Source organism: Oreochromis niloticus, linkage group LG11 (assembly GCF_001858045.2).
Source record: "Oreochromis niloticus isolate F11D_XX linkage group LG11, O_niloticus_UMD_NMBU, whole genome shotgun sequence".
NCBI lineage: Eukaryota > Metazoa > Chordata > Actinopteri > Cichliformes > Cichlidae > Oreochromis > Oreochromis niloticus.
The window spans coordinates 15,126,991-15,144,416 of record NC_031976.2 but is presented as its reverse complement, the minus strand read 5'-3'; the positions used below and the strand labels follow the sequence as shown (position 1 = coordinate 15,144,416).

Genomic DNA, 17,426 nt, shown 5'->3' with positions numbered 1-17,426 from the left:
AAGACGCTAAAACCCTACAGTGGACAGCGCCGTGGTGCTGAAACAGCTCCGAGCGACATCTGTACACAAGAGGAGCGGGAGGGGGGGGTACTTTAACGTTGAAATCACACACACACACAAACCAGCGTGCGCCATCGCCACAAAGGACACCTTAAATGATCTTTCCAGTGTCATATTGTGTAATCTCGGTGACGTTCGTGGGGAAAGGTTAAGCTATTTGGCGTGCTTTTTACGTGAAAATGGCGGGCGCCGCTGCTAAAACCCAACCCATTACAGCTATAGCCACAGCCACAACAAAGTGGGAGGAAAGCGCCTGAAATTCATGTTGCACTACAGCATTGATGCCAAGCTGGTAGAATAATATAGGAAAGGCTCTAAAAGAGGTGGGGGGTCAAGAACCGTCAGCCAGGCGAGAGGGGACCTTGTAATAATCACTCCGGTAGCCTACTATCCGCTAGTGGTCGACAGCGAAAAGCTCTAGCTTGGAAGTCAAGAGTCAACACGGCCACCAGTATCTCACAGAGATATGTACACACGCTGTGTCTAATGACAACCCACAAACACACAAGGTTTATTCACCAAACAGCACCGACACCGCCTGTTAACACCCTCTCTTTCTCTCCGCTTACTTTAGCATAGACTGCTCCTTCGCTTCCTCCTTCTTCTGTCGGTCCATGACGCCGAGGATGATCTTCCTCTCCTCCTCGGTGAGGTGGCTGAGGTCCGGCATCTCCGGCATGGCGCCGGCCGCTGAGGGAGCAGCAGCAGCAGGGCCAGGGCCGCCCCGGGGCCCGTGTGGAGCAGACATCTTTTACACACAGTGGCTAAAAAACGAGAAAGTCACCGTCAACCAGCAGCATCGTGGCCGCTATTATTTATTTATTTACCGTTCTTTTCTTAGTGTTAAAGCCGCTAAATGTTCGGTTTGGTTTGGTGTGGTTTGCAGAAGGCACCGCGGCTTACCGACAGCATGACATCTTGGTTAGCGGTATCATGAACATTATTATTATTATCATCATCATTATTATTACCGTTGTTATTATTATTATTATTACAGCGTGCTGTGCGAATAAGCGTCAAAATAGGAACTACAGGCTTCATCCCCAGCTAGTGCAATGCTCGCGGTGAACTTATCAAATACGCTGCAGCTGACCGAGCTGGGAATATTCAAGCCAATTTTACACGCCAGCATTTGAGAGCGAGTCAAAGATTAGAAAGAAGCAGATGCCCTTAAAAGAAACAAGAGTGCATAGGCTGTAGGCTACAACCTTCAGGTATTCCAACCACAAGCTTCCATCCATCCAGGGATTTTAAAAAAGTAGAAAAATACACAGGCTTAGGGGAAAAAAAGAAAAAGAAAGACAGCTCTTGCCTTTTATTTTGCAGTCATGTTAAATCCTGTCTAACCCATCGCTGCCATCCCTTAGAGGGGCTTCACTCGCATGTTGGAATAAAAGATGCCCGGTCCGTCCTTATTTGTCTGCCTCTGGGGTCCTTAACCCTCCTCCGTCACTCTGTTTAGCTCGCCTTCCTCCAGGTTAGTAATTCTTGGAGATTTCTTTAATGCACAAAAATGGATGCAATGAGAGAGAGAGAGAGAGAGAGAGAGAGGGGAGTACTGTGTATGTGTGTGTGTGTGTGTGTGTGAGAGGGAGAGAGAGAGAGAGAGAAAGAGAGAGAGGTGGAAGAAGAGGCGGAGCAATGGAAACACGTAGAAGAATAAAGCCGAGAGGACGCGCTGGATGTTCATTGACAGCAGGCTGACAGCGGCCGCTAAAACGCGGAGTGGAAGAGCGGCGCGCAGCTGGAGCACCGCTGGAAGCAGGATGAGCATCGTCATGCATATTTCATAACCAGATCATGAGCGCCGTGAAAGTGTGGGTGGGGGGTGTAAAGTGGGGAGGTGAATGGGGAAAATGACCGGCGACGATGATCGTAACCGCTGCAGGTGTGGCAGCGGCGGTTCTGCTTTCATGCACCATTTGCGGCACACGCCGGCTTTGATGCCACATCACGTGAGAGATTCTGAGGGACAGGCGCAAGAAAACAGAGGCAAAGCGGCTACACAAGGCTGGTGCACTGCACAGTGCAAACAGGAATATTAATATCAATATTATATCTACTGGCTCAATGTATGTTAAATAGACACCTTTAGGGATTTAAAGGCAACATCTGCAGTTCGTTTCAAGTGTTTTGTGACGTGAGCCATTTCGAATAAAAGTTGGTTGCAGGCATATTTTTAAATGACATTAAATTATATTAATCTGATTATACGATCAAAGCAGTTCCACACACCTTGATCTAGGAGTGTCTGTACCACCACTCCCTGCAAGGCCTTTCTTATCTGGGTGACTTTTATCCTATTGGACATTTCTCAGGTCTGACTCCACAACTACACATTCCTCTTCCTGACCTCTATCACTGTTCCAAAGACAGTTTCCCTCTGCCACTTGTTTGTAGGATTTGAAGGACAACATTAAGAGGACAGAGGCTCTACCTAATAGGGCTCTAAAGTCAATTACCACAAGCGGCTTGATCTGCCGTAATAAGTCAAAACAAGAGTGAACATCTTGAGTTTGATTTGTGAATGACTGAGCTCATAGTTTCTTCCCAAATACAAATAATGAAGTTTATTATAAATATACATCAGAAAAACTGTGTGGAGCCATCTGCATATTACATTGAACAGCTCATAAGCTGATATGTGGCATTCCAAACATGAAAAAAAAAAAACAACTTACTTGCACTTTTTTAGTTGTAAGAATTTTGTATTAAACTCTAGGATTTAATCTGTCCAGTTAAAAGGCTAAAATGGAAACAAATCTACCACTTAATTATGATTAGGTTTTCTTTTTAGGCTTTAAAAGAAATATTCACGGGATCAATTAACAGTTGCAATTTCTGAGACTTATGGAAATCCATCAATTTCATTTTGAAGACAACATCCAAAGGTAGGTAGTTACCTATGTATGTGGGCTACTTTGGGGCGGAAATGGACAGAATTCAGAGTAAATATCTTTGCTTTGTGACTTTGTGATGAAAGCCATCTCTGGCAGTTTGAAAAGGAAATTAACACATTTTGTTACATTTTATTCACAGAAAATGACGCATCCATTTATCATGCTGAACATCAGTGATTCCAAGGGTTAGGGTTTCCAAGGTGGTTCCTGGGTTGAGAAATGCAAACTTGCACAAAGCAAAGTGTGAAACAGAACCAAACCTAACCAAGTATACTTGGTCTGAATGCATTTTACAGTCTATGTCCTTTTCCTTTCAACAACAGTCAAGTTCAATCTTCTTCAGAAATCTGAAAAATATCCATATAGATGAAATCTCAGTCTCTAGTTCTTCTCTTCTTCAGCTTTGGCCTACTTCATCACAGTGACGACATGCTTCTCCTTCTCAGACACCACGGGAACGCTTCCTGGTTTGCTGTGTTTGCGAACATTCCTCTCCCTGAAAAATGACACAAGGAACCATGAATGTGAAATGAAGCTTTCTGGTGAGAGTATTCAAGTAAGGATGGAGGGACGGGGAAGGGAGAGAACAGCAAACAGTGAGGAGAGTGACTGAATATGAGACTGTTGACCTAACACCTACGTCACAGACTACACTGATGCACTCTGAAAATAATGCATAAAGCACAGATAGTTAATCATTCACAGTTCAAACACATGTCTGACGTATCATAATACTCCCGGTAATTAAGGAAAAAAAAAAAAGCTATGAATCACTGGACGGCAGTGCAAACTAGGACAATCAATCCAGCATATAAATGAGTATTTAATGCCAACTGAGACCATGTCATAGAGGCCAGTCCCATCTGTGGTATTTTCCATCAGGCTGATGTGACTGCTTTAGGTCAGACCTTTCCTGACATCATGGATAAAGAGTGACTTTAATGTGGCTCCTACAACAAAATCAATTTCTGTGTTATGTAGAAAATGAATGCGTACTTTCTACGACGAGCCTCCTTCATAATCCTCAGCTCCTTGGTCTGGTGGTAGATGGTCTTTGGTAGATGTCGGTGGCGAGCGATGCGCCTGATTTGTGGGTGGTGCTGGAACTTCTCTTTTAGTTTCTGACTGTAGTTGGCAGCCTCTCTCTCCCTGGGGGCCAGCTATATCACACCAGAGAGGAAGAAGTTATTACATAAAACAAATTTTAAAAACGATGAAAAAATTAGGAGAGGAGATGACTGAGGGATCAAAGAAGACATCAAAGAAGACAAAGAGAGAAGACGACAGTTAGGAGAAAATGTATACTGGGGTCACTGTTGACCCTGGAAGACAAATTCCACAAGTTAAATTTGGTTGCCCTTCTGCAGCTTTCACACTGCGTGACCACCAGCAGCTCAGGTTTGCTTCGTTGGCATGGAGCTATAAAACAATCCATCCTCAGACCAGAAATAGGAATTTCCGTTTAATTTAAAACATGGCATTCAAGTTATTGCAGAACTGGGCCCTGTACTATGAAGCAAGCCCAGCATATCCAGGGTATATTTCTATTATCTGGATCCACTTACCCCAACATCGGCAATCAGGATAAGTGGTTGTAGAAAGTTATTAACTGAGTTAACCCATGGTTACCCTAGGCGCTCACACCACCAATCACTTGTGAAAAATACTGGCGGTGGTCATTGCTACCCCTTCTGCCTCCTAGTACACACACACACACACACACACACACACACACACACACACACACACACACACGTCACCTTGCTCTCAAGTTACAAGGTCAAGAAAACTTGACCTCTGACCTCAAGGTCAAGGTCAGTGAGATTTGAACTCATCTGGGATTTTTAGTAGATACACCTATGGTATCAATTTGAAGCTCCTAAGTCGCTATAGCAACAGCAGATTAAGCTGTAATGCGAGTGCTATGTAATACATGGTAGTGAATGTGTGCACTTGAAGCGCTTTGGTCAAGAGGACTAGAAAAGAACTATATTAAAATAGTTTAGCCTATTGGAAACCTGGAAAAATGACAACTGAATAAAGAAATTTACCAAATCACAGTGCTATCATTATGAAATTGGCAATTCTGATGGATTATAATCAAGTATTTCATTAAATACATGTGTAAAGGTGAGAGTCAGTTTTAAATTCTATCTGCTCCAACCTCAGTGATGTTTAACATTTTTAAGAATAACGATTAAATATAAAAATAGAATTCAAGGAAAGGCTTAGTCTATGTGTAAATTTGATCTAATATTTACAAGTAGACGTGAAGCTGAACAAATCAGAATCAAGGAGAAATATACAAGCCCCATCAAGCACCACAGAGCAAGCAGGGAAGGCAGGAAGCAGAACAGATCACATCTGCAGCACTCACAGTGAGATCTGAAAATGTCCAATGGACAGAAACAAACTAATGCTGTGAGGTGGATTTTGTTATAGATCGGTGGCTAAGTTAAGGCGTTTCCTTTTCTACCTTCGTTAACAGAGGACACATTTAGAAAGGAGACACAAGGTGACACACTATCAGACCATTCACAAAAAAAGATCAGTAAATGCTACTTGACAGTGTTTTTTCTTCACAACATATGCTGCTAACATACTCTGAACCTAAAGAATAAACCCAGAGGTGAAGATTATGTGGCTATTATACAGCCTGCTTAGTAGGAAGTTGTTGTCTTTGCTGTGCAAAGAATTTCATTTTAAAAAAGAAATTAAAAATGAATGGACAAGATTAGTAAGTCATCTCAACATGCCAAGCATTTCATAGAATTCACACTGGTAATAAAGTAATATTTTTCAACCAGCTCTTCTCTTATATATCATCGCCATGGAACTGTAAACCATCCACTTACTGTGTTAGTGAAACATAAGTGACTGCTTGCAGTAGCTTTACACTCTAGTGTACAGACACGGGTGGTACCATAGTTCTCGTCTAACTCTGAGAAAGAAAGTAAATATATTTACATAAATATCTCCTCTGAGACAGTCATGATGTGCAATTAAATACAGGTTTTTTCAGTGAATACTGGTGGTGACTTCTTTCAGCCACAAACAAGAACATGCTCAGTGGACTTGTTAAATTGCTATTCTAACAGTGCTTGTTTAGAGCTGCAGTTACACTATGTTGTCTAATGTTATAAAATGTTGGACAATACACTAAGCAGTAACTTCTTTTTGACAACATGTTCACTCAAAACTGAATCAATGTCTGTTAAAAAGTAAAAGACACCAGCTCAACAATATCCCTCCCTCGTAATCTTGCTCATAAAAACCACTGGCTAGCTGAGCATTTACTGGCTGGAGCTGCTCCCCTAGAAGGCTTTTATTCTAATTAAAAGCAATGATTTGTCTCAGATTCAATTTGCTAGAGAAGAGCTGTCAGATGCTGATCCTGTTGTACTAGACTAATTCCCCTGGATACAAATACTAAACACTGATTGCATAATCAACAGGACATTCAAAATATGAGACAGTAGAAAATTATGCATTTCATAGGTTTTGGTTTGGAGGGATCATACATAGCAAGGCTCTTATGAGCTAAACCAAACTTTCTAACCAGTTACAGTGTGGTGTGAAAACAAAGCATGACACACTACAGTTGGGGGAGTGAGGGGGGGTTATGACGCTTGAGATGAGCGAGTAACATAGGGACAGCTGCTCCCAGAGAAAACCTGCACAGGGACAGTGTGACAGTGACTGTTGGCAAAACAGATGAATCTATTTAGTCATTTAGTCATCCTGTCAACCCAAAGTTGAGGGGCCTGCACTACATGGTGTCAGTATTAACTGTAATCCTGCTGAGGCTCTGAAAACTTAAGCTATACCCACCCAGCCCTCTGCAGAAACCGCCACCACAATAAACCTTCCACTGCTATTAAAACTAAACTAAAAACCTTATACACACACACACACACACACACACACACACACACACACACGATCCTAAAATTCACACCCCACTTTATCTTTTTTTAACCTTACACTAGACTATAATTTACAAAATGAACCACGTTTTGTAACAAAGTCCTAAAACTGTCAACTGACTCATTTGGAAAGTGTTTAGCGAGGCCGCTGCTTCTCATAACTTAAATGAGAGTCGGGATCACTTTCCCCACAGACTTCTAATATAACTGGATTTCCTTTTGCAACCACCTAAGCTGGCCTCCTACTGGTGTTTAGAGAGAATGCACATCCAGACTGCCAAAGAGGCTTATAACCAAATAGAGTTTCATTACGTCCGTGCTTTCATTGTGAGGTAAAAGAAAAAAAAGAAAAAAAAAAATAGCAATGTGAGAAATATTCCACTACGAAACAGCTCTACACTTTGACCCTATGAGCCAACTATCATACACAGATCCAGACTAGTCACTGAACATAACGCTTTGTTGTCTTCTTGGGACACCTACTTCACAGCCTCTCCTTGACATGCCTGGTTATATGGAACTTGGCCTTCAATTTGGAAATGGTACTAGGGCTCACTCGAATAATTCTGAAACTTGGCTTTGTAGAACATCAGCTTGAAGTTGCTCTATGGCACAGACCCTATCGAGGTCAGTCACATGTAGCATGCTTGGAACAGACACCAAGTGACCGTTGTAGCAGGGTCCATGCTCACTGGTTTTGCTAATCAGGGACTTGACTGTCATCACCAACCAGCTCAACCAACTGATGCCTTTTTCCTTACAAATGTGGCACCATTAAGAAGGGAAACTTTCCAACAGTATAAGATTTATTACCAAGACACACTGTTACAACAAAGAAGTCATCGACCAAACGCAAATTTTCTTACTTTTTGTGCAAAGTTTATATATTTTTAGCTGTCTGCGTTAACTTTAATCCAAACTCCAGACAGGCTGTGGATACCTGTGTGTATTTGCTTTTGTTTCGTCTGTGTAACCCCAAAACAATTTTTAATGTTTCCGACTTATCCATGTGTAACTTCAGTCACCGTGTATTGTGCTCTGTTCTCTTTTGGTGGTCGCGCTGTGGCTTAAAGTCTCCAGTGTACACACCAACACCTGTTGCTGCTGTGCTGCTTTCCCTCTTGTCTGACTTATGTTTGATCAAATTCTCCACGTTTCCTAATATCTGCTATCAACTGATTAAGTAGAATGTTATAACAAGATGCAATAGACTGAAAGCAAAACCCAACTCTTAACAAAGCTACAAGAGCTTGTTTCGGACTGTAAACGCCTTAAAAAAATAAAAAATAAATCACAAGCACTGTCTTTTCATGTTATTGACTCAAAAAGTAAAGCATGTGAGCATCAATAATTCAGTTGGGTTAGGGCTGGGCGATATGGCCTAAAATCAATATCATGATAAATTGAGCAGTTAACCTCGATAACGATAAATGGACGATAACCACCCCAAGTGCCAAAAAAACAAACGTTTTTTTTTTTTTCATTTGATGGGGCTGTGGCAGGCAGCATAGTTCCTCCAGTTATTTTGATAATATTATTCCCCCTAGACCTATTCATTGCAATTATATTATTACCACTTTAAAGGACTGTAAAATGTCACTGAAAATAAATGAAGACAATAGTAGTAAGTACTTTTAGTGGTTAAGATTTATTAACTGAACAAACTAAAAAGTGTAGGATACAATATGTAACCATGCTCTCTAAAAAATGTGTATCCCTTGTAAACAAAATAGTTTAATAATAAATATGTTTCACATTGGCTATTCACAAAGTAAACAATGATTGTGCAAATGTAATGCCATCATGGACAAAGGCCTATCTCTGCTAAGGCCTTGAGGTACTATAACTTGTAAACAAATAATGTCACAAACACAAATGTCAATTGAACACAGAAAAAACTATAATAAATACTAAGCACTGCCATGTGACTAGTGAAAACTATAAACTCTTAAACAAAAACATTAAATAGTGCTGTGTGCAAAAAACTTCAATAGAACACTGATAGTTAAAATTAGGCAGGGCTTGAACAGGGCACTTCAAAAAGGGGCAGCAGCAGACTTGGTATCCTGAGCGGTTCAATCAAACTACTGTTGTAGATGTTTACCTGAGTAGTGTTTACTCCAGGTTCTTGCTAAGAAACACAAGCATATTGACCATGTCAGGTTTCAGGCAGGATCTGAGGCATGTCACAATGTTTCCTCCAGAACTGAAAACCCACTCGGATGGGGAGCTGGTGGCTGGGATGCAAAGATACTTTTTTGCAACTTTACTTAGAGTGGGAAAGTTTACTTGATGCTTTCTCCACCAATCTAGTGGATTTTCCTCACTGTCCTGGACAGGACACACTGAATAGCTGCTCAGCTCAGCTTCTATTGCTTGCTCAGGTGACACAGTGGGTGCAGTTGAAGAGAGAGTCTCACTTTCTTTGAAAAACCTTCCCAGTGATCTCTTTCGCTTTTTTTCTTCGGATGATGTAGAAGGCTGAGGCTCTGTGCTCTCTGCTGTACTTTCTGGGTGGACTGCAGCTGCTGACTTCATCTCCATGAAGTATTCCTCATCAGATTTTAGCTACTAAAAATATTACATTTACCTTTATTGGATGTACTTGAATGCAACAATAACACTTCTCACTTCTACCAAAATTTGAAAAATTACAAAGGGACTGCCAAGTTATAAAAAAAAAAACATAAAAACTGAAAAAAGGCATAAATTTTAAATATCTATCCAAATCTTCACACCCAACATCACCCCAATTCATGGTCTAATTCTCAAATAAAGCAAGCAAAATAAAGTAAGAATTAAATAAGACCTCTCAGACCATATTTACAAAATTAAAAAGGGTTGGCACAGTAATAAAACATTTTAAAAATCATGTATTTTGCTACATTTCACAGCACAACATGATCAACACTGGCTCAAAATAAGTCTTCTGTAAAAACTTTCTGGATACACTGCTGCTCAGCAGTCTTAAGTATTTTTATGCCTATATAAACATTACTCAAACATTAATACTTTCAATTTTGAATATGACGCACAGAATTAAAGTCACTTTAAAACACACCAGATGTCACCACCCAAATATATTAAGATGTACACATTTACCGATTGCCAGGTGCAGCCTGTGCCCAAAACATTGCACCCGTGTCCATTTATTGAGCTTGACAGCTTTCACAATATTTGGGCCGTTGTCAGTTGTTATAGCAACAAGGTCCTCTTCACTGATGTCCCATGCAGACAGCATCGCTCTCAACCCCTGTCCAACCATCTCCCCCGTGTGATCAGATGGAAAATAGGCCGTCTCGAGCACTCTGGTACGCAGTTCCCATTTGTTGTCGATGTAATGAACTGTGAGACTAATATACGGCTCCATTGTGCAGCTGGATCAGAGATCGGATGTGGCTGCAACGTGCTTAACGTATCTCAATTCAGCAGCAACCTTTTCCCTCTCTGTGCTGTACATGCTGGGAATGATAGTTTTTGAAAAATATTTTCGTGATGGGAGTTCGTATCTCTTGTCAATTTTCATGAAGTGTCTGAACCCGTTGCGTTCCACTGTAGCAATAGGAGCCATGTCTTTTGCTATGTGGTAGCTTATAGCATTTGTGATTTCTTGCCATCTTTTTGAAGTTCGCTCATATAGTTGAGTACTAGCAAATGCTTCGGTTATTGACCGCTGCCTGGTGGAGGAAGACGTTTTTGCTGGTCCTCCTAATCTCTTCTCGCTTTGAGCTTTTTTTATGTCTTCGAATTGAATCACATGGTTGTGCTGCAGGTGGTGGAAGAGGTTGGTTGTGTTACCTTGACTTGACGCAACAGTCTTTTTGCAGAGTTCACATTTAACAATTTTTTGATCAATATCATCCTTGTTGAATCCAAAATGTTGCCAAACGATTGATGATGCATTTTTTTTGTTAACAAGCGTCTCCTCTTCCTCCTCCACCAGCTCTACCTCCGTCGCTGCTGCTTCAACATTTAAATCGTCCTCCATTTGTTCACCCGTGTCTCGTCTTGTTACAGGTAGTAGAGTCATGTGACTCCACCCCGTCAAGTCTGTAACGTAGCACAGCGTCTTAAAGGGACATGAACATCGCCAACCTGCACATGCCTTTTCTCTTTTTTTTTTAAATACCGAATTTACCGACATGGGCAAAATGACGTCGATGAGAGTCATAAATTTCGGTAACGATAAATTTTTGATATATCGCCCAGCCCTAAGTTGGGTTAACTCTTTTAACATGTTTTAGGTCTTGGTCTAAAATACAAAGGGTTAAGCTAGAACTGGAGTCAAAGTGTACACAGTTACAGGGGAAAAAGGGAGTGATGTGCAGCATCAGATAGAGAACTCCCCGTCAGTGCAGCGTGCTGTACTGACGGTGACACAGACAAAGCCTCGAGTCGGCGTTTCAGCATTTCCTGATAATTAAAGACCATCTGAGTACAACTTGAATGTTAATGCTTCATTATTTTCAGAGTGGCCCCCCGCTTTAAGTGATTGGCCGATTTTAAACTGCTGATAGGAGCAGCCCTTGTCTGATCTCTTTAAGTGCAAAGCTTGCAAATAAATCTCCCCTTACACAGTTACAGTAGAACAAGTGCCAAAAGCAGGCCAGTTTTCCACTCGGAGCCTGCATTAAGAGAATAGGCGAGAGTGAATCCGATTAGTAATGAAAGATGGCTGCTGGAGATGGCACGTGAGAGGCAGCTGATCGTCGTGAGTCAGCCACAACCAGGATTGAGAATAACACAATATAAATGCTGATTTTTGCCATCAAAACCTACATAAAAAATGAATGCAGCGCTCTCCAACAAAGACAGCTGGAGTGGAAATCTGGGAGAATGCTTTGTTGATGATTTGTTAAATAACTGCACAAGCACTGAGTTTTTTTTGCCCACCCCCCCACAGGAGCCCCTGTGCCAACCGGTACATTGTACTTATTGAGAGTGATTCTACCCTAAGTCAGCATCCATCAGGGCACTTGGCAACAGTAGTGCTGTAGCTCCTGGCACAGTCACCCACTCTTACACTGCTGAAGGTAGGCGCAGAGCCACAGCGGTGTCGAAGAATCCAGCTAACTCATAAAACACGATCAGGTAATAAAGAGAAGGAGGAAGATACAGTGTGTTTGACAGCTGAGGAAAATACAGCTGCCGACTGGCAGGTAGACATCGCGATGAGGAATTACCCGAAAAGCTGCCAAGAAGCAGCAAGTTGCCTTTGATATGAAATCAGTAGGAATAATGGAGAGAAGACGAGGGCAGACTCACCACTCCTAGTTTCTCGGCTGCGTTGGCTTTCCACAGTCGGATATTCATCTCGTCTGAGCCGCTCAGGATGTACTTGTTGTCTGCAGACCACTTTATACAGATGACGTGTTGCATGCGTTTGGTGTGATACACCTCCCTAAATTTTAGTTTTATAAAAATTGCAAAGGAAACAAAGAGAAACCAGGAATTACTGTAGGTAGGAAATACCTAGAGAGACTCTTCAAACCACAGATAAAGTGCATTTTAATAAGCCAGCCATCACCAAAACAACTCTTGTATTATGACAGAAGAGGGCTTACAGAAATGTGGTTACACAGCTCATAATAAACAGGTATCACGATAATGTTTAATATCTGCTTTCTGATTACATAACAGAATTGGGCCTATAAGTAGAGTAATTAGTAACACTTGTGCTCTACCTGCTTTGATCTCACAAAAAAGGGGGAAAATGATGCAAAAATACTATATTTCTACTTGCTGACTACTTACTAATTGCCACGTAAGCCCTGACCAGCCCATGCTGTGATGTTGTCCGGCTGGCAGCTAATGTAACACTACTACGGCTATTTGTTCTGGAGCTTGACAACAGTACAAACAATACAGTTTGTACTATTAAGGCCCATAGAAACCAAACAACAGCTTTGTTTTTTTGTGGTTCATTATCAACCAGCAGCCATAATCTGCTACTGTGTAGCACATGGCCTTTTTCACAGGGTGTGTTTGGAACATTTTGACATTATCCTAGTAGAAAATTCACAGCTGTTATTATTACACTTGCAATTGATTTAAGTTAACGTTTAACAGATATAATAAATAATGTACTCAATATTTAATCAATTCAAGCCATCAGCAAAAACACATTGATTGATTTATTGCTATTCTTTTTCAAAGACATTCTTCAGCTAAAGCCTGAATAAATAAAATATGAGCCAATTAACATTAGCTGTGTAACAGTTCTAAAACTGAGACTCAAATTGAGATATGAACATTGTATAATGTGCAATATGAGTATTGTATTATGATGTTCATAAATTATATCATGGCAGAGAGGAAGAGCCACTTCACTGCTTCATTACTGTAGCACTACCAGCTAGTAGCTTCTGGTATGTTAGCTAGCTTTGTGTAAAAATACACAGCTTATCTGAGCTGTTATCCTCGTCCTCTCCTGATTTTTTCTAAATAAAGCGAATATTTTTTTTGTTGCTGTTCAAACAATGTGTTTAAATGTAAAGGAAGAAGTGACACTGAAAACATTTTTTAATAAAATGTATAACTGTATGCTAATTAGCCAGAAGCTATTGTTATTTTGCTAAATAGCAAACTGTCAGTAGTTAGCACTACAGACATTACGTGAGAGAGAACTGGGAAGTCAAACCAATGCTGAATTCTGAAATGCTAATAATCGTTTAAATTAAAGTTCATTTAAATGAGGCTTCAAAAAAAAAAAAAAAAAATCCAGAAAGAGTGTTCATAAATGTTTCAACATGGCTTCCATGTGGCGAGTCCTCCTACAGGTGCATGTACCTGATTAAAGCCATAGACAATATAAAAGATGGATACAGCTTCTGGGTCTGAAAAGTGAAGCCAATCAGGGTCCATTAGCAGTGGCTGCATAAACACTGGCAGTCATATGGAAGGGAAAAGGGACCACCCAATATTTAAAATCCTCCAAATTCCTCATCCATTTTCTCCACAGTCTTATCAGAAAATCCTTATATAAAGAGTTTTGACCCCAAATCCAAACTATCTACAAGGTGAATAACAAACATAAAAATGTCCTTCACCTTTCTTATCAAATTTAATCCTTTTCCTTTTTGTAGTGTTTATATGGTTAAAAACATTGATGAATAATAATATTTTTGAATATATTTTGCAGTTTGTGTTGTGTATATAAAGTAATGCAAAGCCTAGTTATAGATCTAGTGCAGTGCTTTGTTCCTGACCTGACATTCAGATTTAATCATACAGACTTGTGGTTGCAACAGGAGCACATACTGTCATTTCAATACTATAGCTCATTTTACGTCTGCTTTGGATGATTACAATGTTGTGGCTCATAATCAAAAGCCCTATTGAGAATATGAATGGGATTTTTACTTCCCAAACCTCAGTGTTGAGGTTCATAGAAGTCCATGCAAAATCATCGCTCCGACTTTACCTTGGAAAACACCTGAGTTTACGCGCTCAGTCACTCATTTTGGATAATACTGCATAAAACATTAAGTGACTTTTATAAATTTTGGTCACCAACTTTCAAAAATCATGATTATCCAGGATGTGCTCATTGGCTGACACATTTTGATTGACAAAATGCCCCAAAACACCGAAGAGAGCGAAGGTGAAAACATTCATCCTGAGACATCAATACAGAGCTTCACAAACCAGAAGGTGACATCATGGTTGCTACATCCATTTTTTAGTTGGTCTATAATCAGGCATGGCAGTCTGGTGAGAGCTGCAGTGTTCAAAAGTCATGAAAGTAAAGAATGAATGGAAATAACATCAGTAGAATTACATCTTTTTTTTTTTTAGTTATTCCCACTCAAAGGGGGTCAAAAAACAAAGCTATGAACCAAACCAAAGGATTTATGCTATAATTTAATTACACCACAAATTATACAGCATAGTCAACAACAGTACAATTTTTCTTAACACTTTGCTGGCACCATAAAGTTTGATCAGCATTACTGACCTGCTGTGTCCACCGTCCTTGGCAAAGATTCGGATGGTCTTGTCAAAGCTGGCAGACACAAACTCCTTCCCCGTGGGAGCATAGTCAACATCTAGCACAGCAGACACATGGTCCATGTGTACCATGATGGGCTTGGCCAGGTACCTCATGTCATATGTGTAGAGGCTGGTGAAAAGGAAAAAAAAACAAAAAACAGTTTCTATGAGCTGACAAAAAAAAAAAAAAAAAAGGAGGACCAGCTAAAATGTGATCATATGATTAAATCAGAGTTTCTTTCCCAGACTCACTTGTAGTCCTCATTTGCACATGTGAAGTAATAGGCTTCCATGGGGTTCCAGCTTAATGTGTTGCTCCTCATTGTCATGATGACCTTAAGAAGAAAGTGAGAGCAAAAAGTAGCTGATTATCATGCCACATCCATGTAAATTAACAGGGAGATAAACGGGTACATTCCTGCACAAACTGTAAGGGGAGATTTACCTTTTTAAGTGGTGTAGATTCCCTCATGTCATAGAGCACTATACTTCTGTCAGAGGCACAGCTTGCAAGAAGTTCAGTCTGTGGAGAGGATAACCCTTGTCTTTATTTATCAGCACATGTGTTGGCTTTAAGTCGCCATAAACACTTGTGAGCTTATACGTCCAAGCAATCTTTTTCGTCACATGACTGGAGGGCGGGGCCCATGTGTGTGAGATAAAGCACGTGGTGTCTTACCTCCACAGGGTTAAAGTGCACAGAGCTGAAGCTGTCTACACCCCAGGTGAAAGAGCGGATCGGGCTGCTCCTCTGCTCATCCCAGATGTCCACCTGCTGGCCGCACGTTGCAAATACAGGATCGTTCTGATGATGGTCCAGACCTGTGTACACAGTCTACAAGGGACATTTTTTTTTCATTCATACTTCACCGATACATGAATATGCAATTCTATGCGATGAAACAGCAAAATTATTACAGCATACTTTTCCCAGGATGGTGTTAATTGGCTCCTCTTCTTCTCCGTAGCCTGGTGATTCCATCTTCCATTGTTTGATTGTTTTGTCATCACCGACCTGTTGCAGAAAAAGAAGGCACGTTAGATGTCAGCTAATATGAAGTCAAACAATTCAGAAAGGTCTTCAAAACGATGATCAGTTACCGTAAAGAAAGAGGTCCCACAGTAACGCACAACCATTCCCCGCACAAAACCTTCATGTGCCTGAAACGTCCGAACGCACTCGTGTTTGGACAGATTCCACACCTTCACCTGAAGATCAAATCCAAAAGGAGAGTCCTGTCAGTTTGCAAGAAAGGCTGAGATTAAAAGGAAATGCATCTCCACATACCTCCCCATCACAGGAGCCTGACAGCAGGGTGGAGAGGCTCTTCGCGTGCTTGGCCATACAGTTCACCCCATCTCTGTGACCATCCAGCGAGGCCACGAAAGGCTTGGCAAACACACGCTCCAGCTTGGTGGCGTTCAGAGCCCGAGTGTACTCCCTGCTCACCTCAAACGGATGAAGAGAGGGGTCATAGTTTCTGGGGACTAAAAACACACAGCAGTCACTTCTTTACGTGCTGACAGAAAAGAGCATTTCCATTAATTAAAAAAATCTAAGTATGCAGGTATGTTGATGCTAGCCAATTCATGTATCACAGACTGTTTTTAGGTTCCATAATAAGATTATAGGGGTTTAGAAATATGTGAAGCAAAATTTGCAATTCCAAATAAGCTAAATGCAAAGACAGATATGCAAAATGAGATTAACAGCATGACTGTTGTTTCAGTAGCTTTAATCAGATGCTAACCCTGTAGCTCTTTCGTATGTATGCTGTTAGCTATTTAGCCGAAGTGTTTCACTTACCGCGCTGGATATCCAGTTTGGTCTCCCGGACATAATCATCCGGGTTCCTTGCGATGACTTTAACTTTCATTTGGTAGCGAAGGGGCACACTCTTACAGAAAAAGGAAAATTACAGCAACAAAAATATTAGCAAGTAGTGAACACACCAGCCATGTGTTGATAGCATTGGTTGCTAGCGATGAGAGTCAGCGATCTCGCGTTGCATTGTGGGATGTCCTGTCCTCCTCGTTGCATCCATTGACTGTAGTCAATGGTTGCGTCAGTCACAAGTAAAGAAACGAGTTTTAAAGTTACAACATTTAGAAAGAGAAGGACCGGAAATACTTTTTTCGTTTATTTGTTTTCAGTTAAGTCAAGGAAACCCAAGGCCAACCTTCGGAGAAAGGTTCACGGCGACTTCAAGGGACCTTTACCGAAGACACAGAATAAGATAGACATAATAATTAAGTTCAAAATTACAAAATTATGAAGAAATAAAAGATATATGAAAGCCTGTAAAAGCACTATTTAAATCATTATTTGAATAGCCACACTGATTTTATGTAATTTATGTGGAAAACGTATATTTTTAATATAGTTAAGTTTTATCAAACATGTCCCCCGAGCCATCATACAAAATATGTTCACGTAAAAAATCCTAACTTTTGTATTAGCAAAATGAATACATAAATAAATAAAGCATAAATACTATCTTATTTAACGTGTGAATTATTCTGAATTTTTTAACCGGAAGTACTATTT

At 40.6% G+C, this 17,426-nt stretch overlaps 1 protein-coding gene across 1 annotated transcript; it reads right to left on the bottom strand.

Annotated features, from left to right (window-relative positions):
• Nucleotides 1-2,615: 2,615 nt before the first annotated feature.
• On the bottom strand, nucleotides 2,616-16,940 carry dcaf13 (ddb1 and cul4 associated factor 13). Its single transcript, XM_003453485.5, has 11 exons — nucleotides 16,686-16,940; nucleotides 16,167-16,366; nucleotides 15,980-16,087; nucleotides 15,804-15,893; nucleotides 15,558-15,713; nucleotides 15,324-15,401; nucleotides 15,131-15,213; nucleotides 14,844-15,008; nucleotides 12,152-12,287; nucleotides 3,957-4,120; nucleotides 2,616-3,456 (listed from the first exon to the last, which is right to left on the bottom strand). Exons 1-11 carry the CDS (start codon nucleotides 16,753-16,755, stop codon nucleotides 3,369-3,371), a joined length of 1,338 nt encoding a protein of 445 aa, XP_003453533.1. The 5' UTR covers nucleotides 16,756-16,940; the 3' UTR covers nucleotides 2,616-3,368.
• Nucleotides 16,941-17,426: the final 486 nt, after the last annotated feature.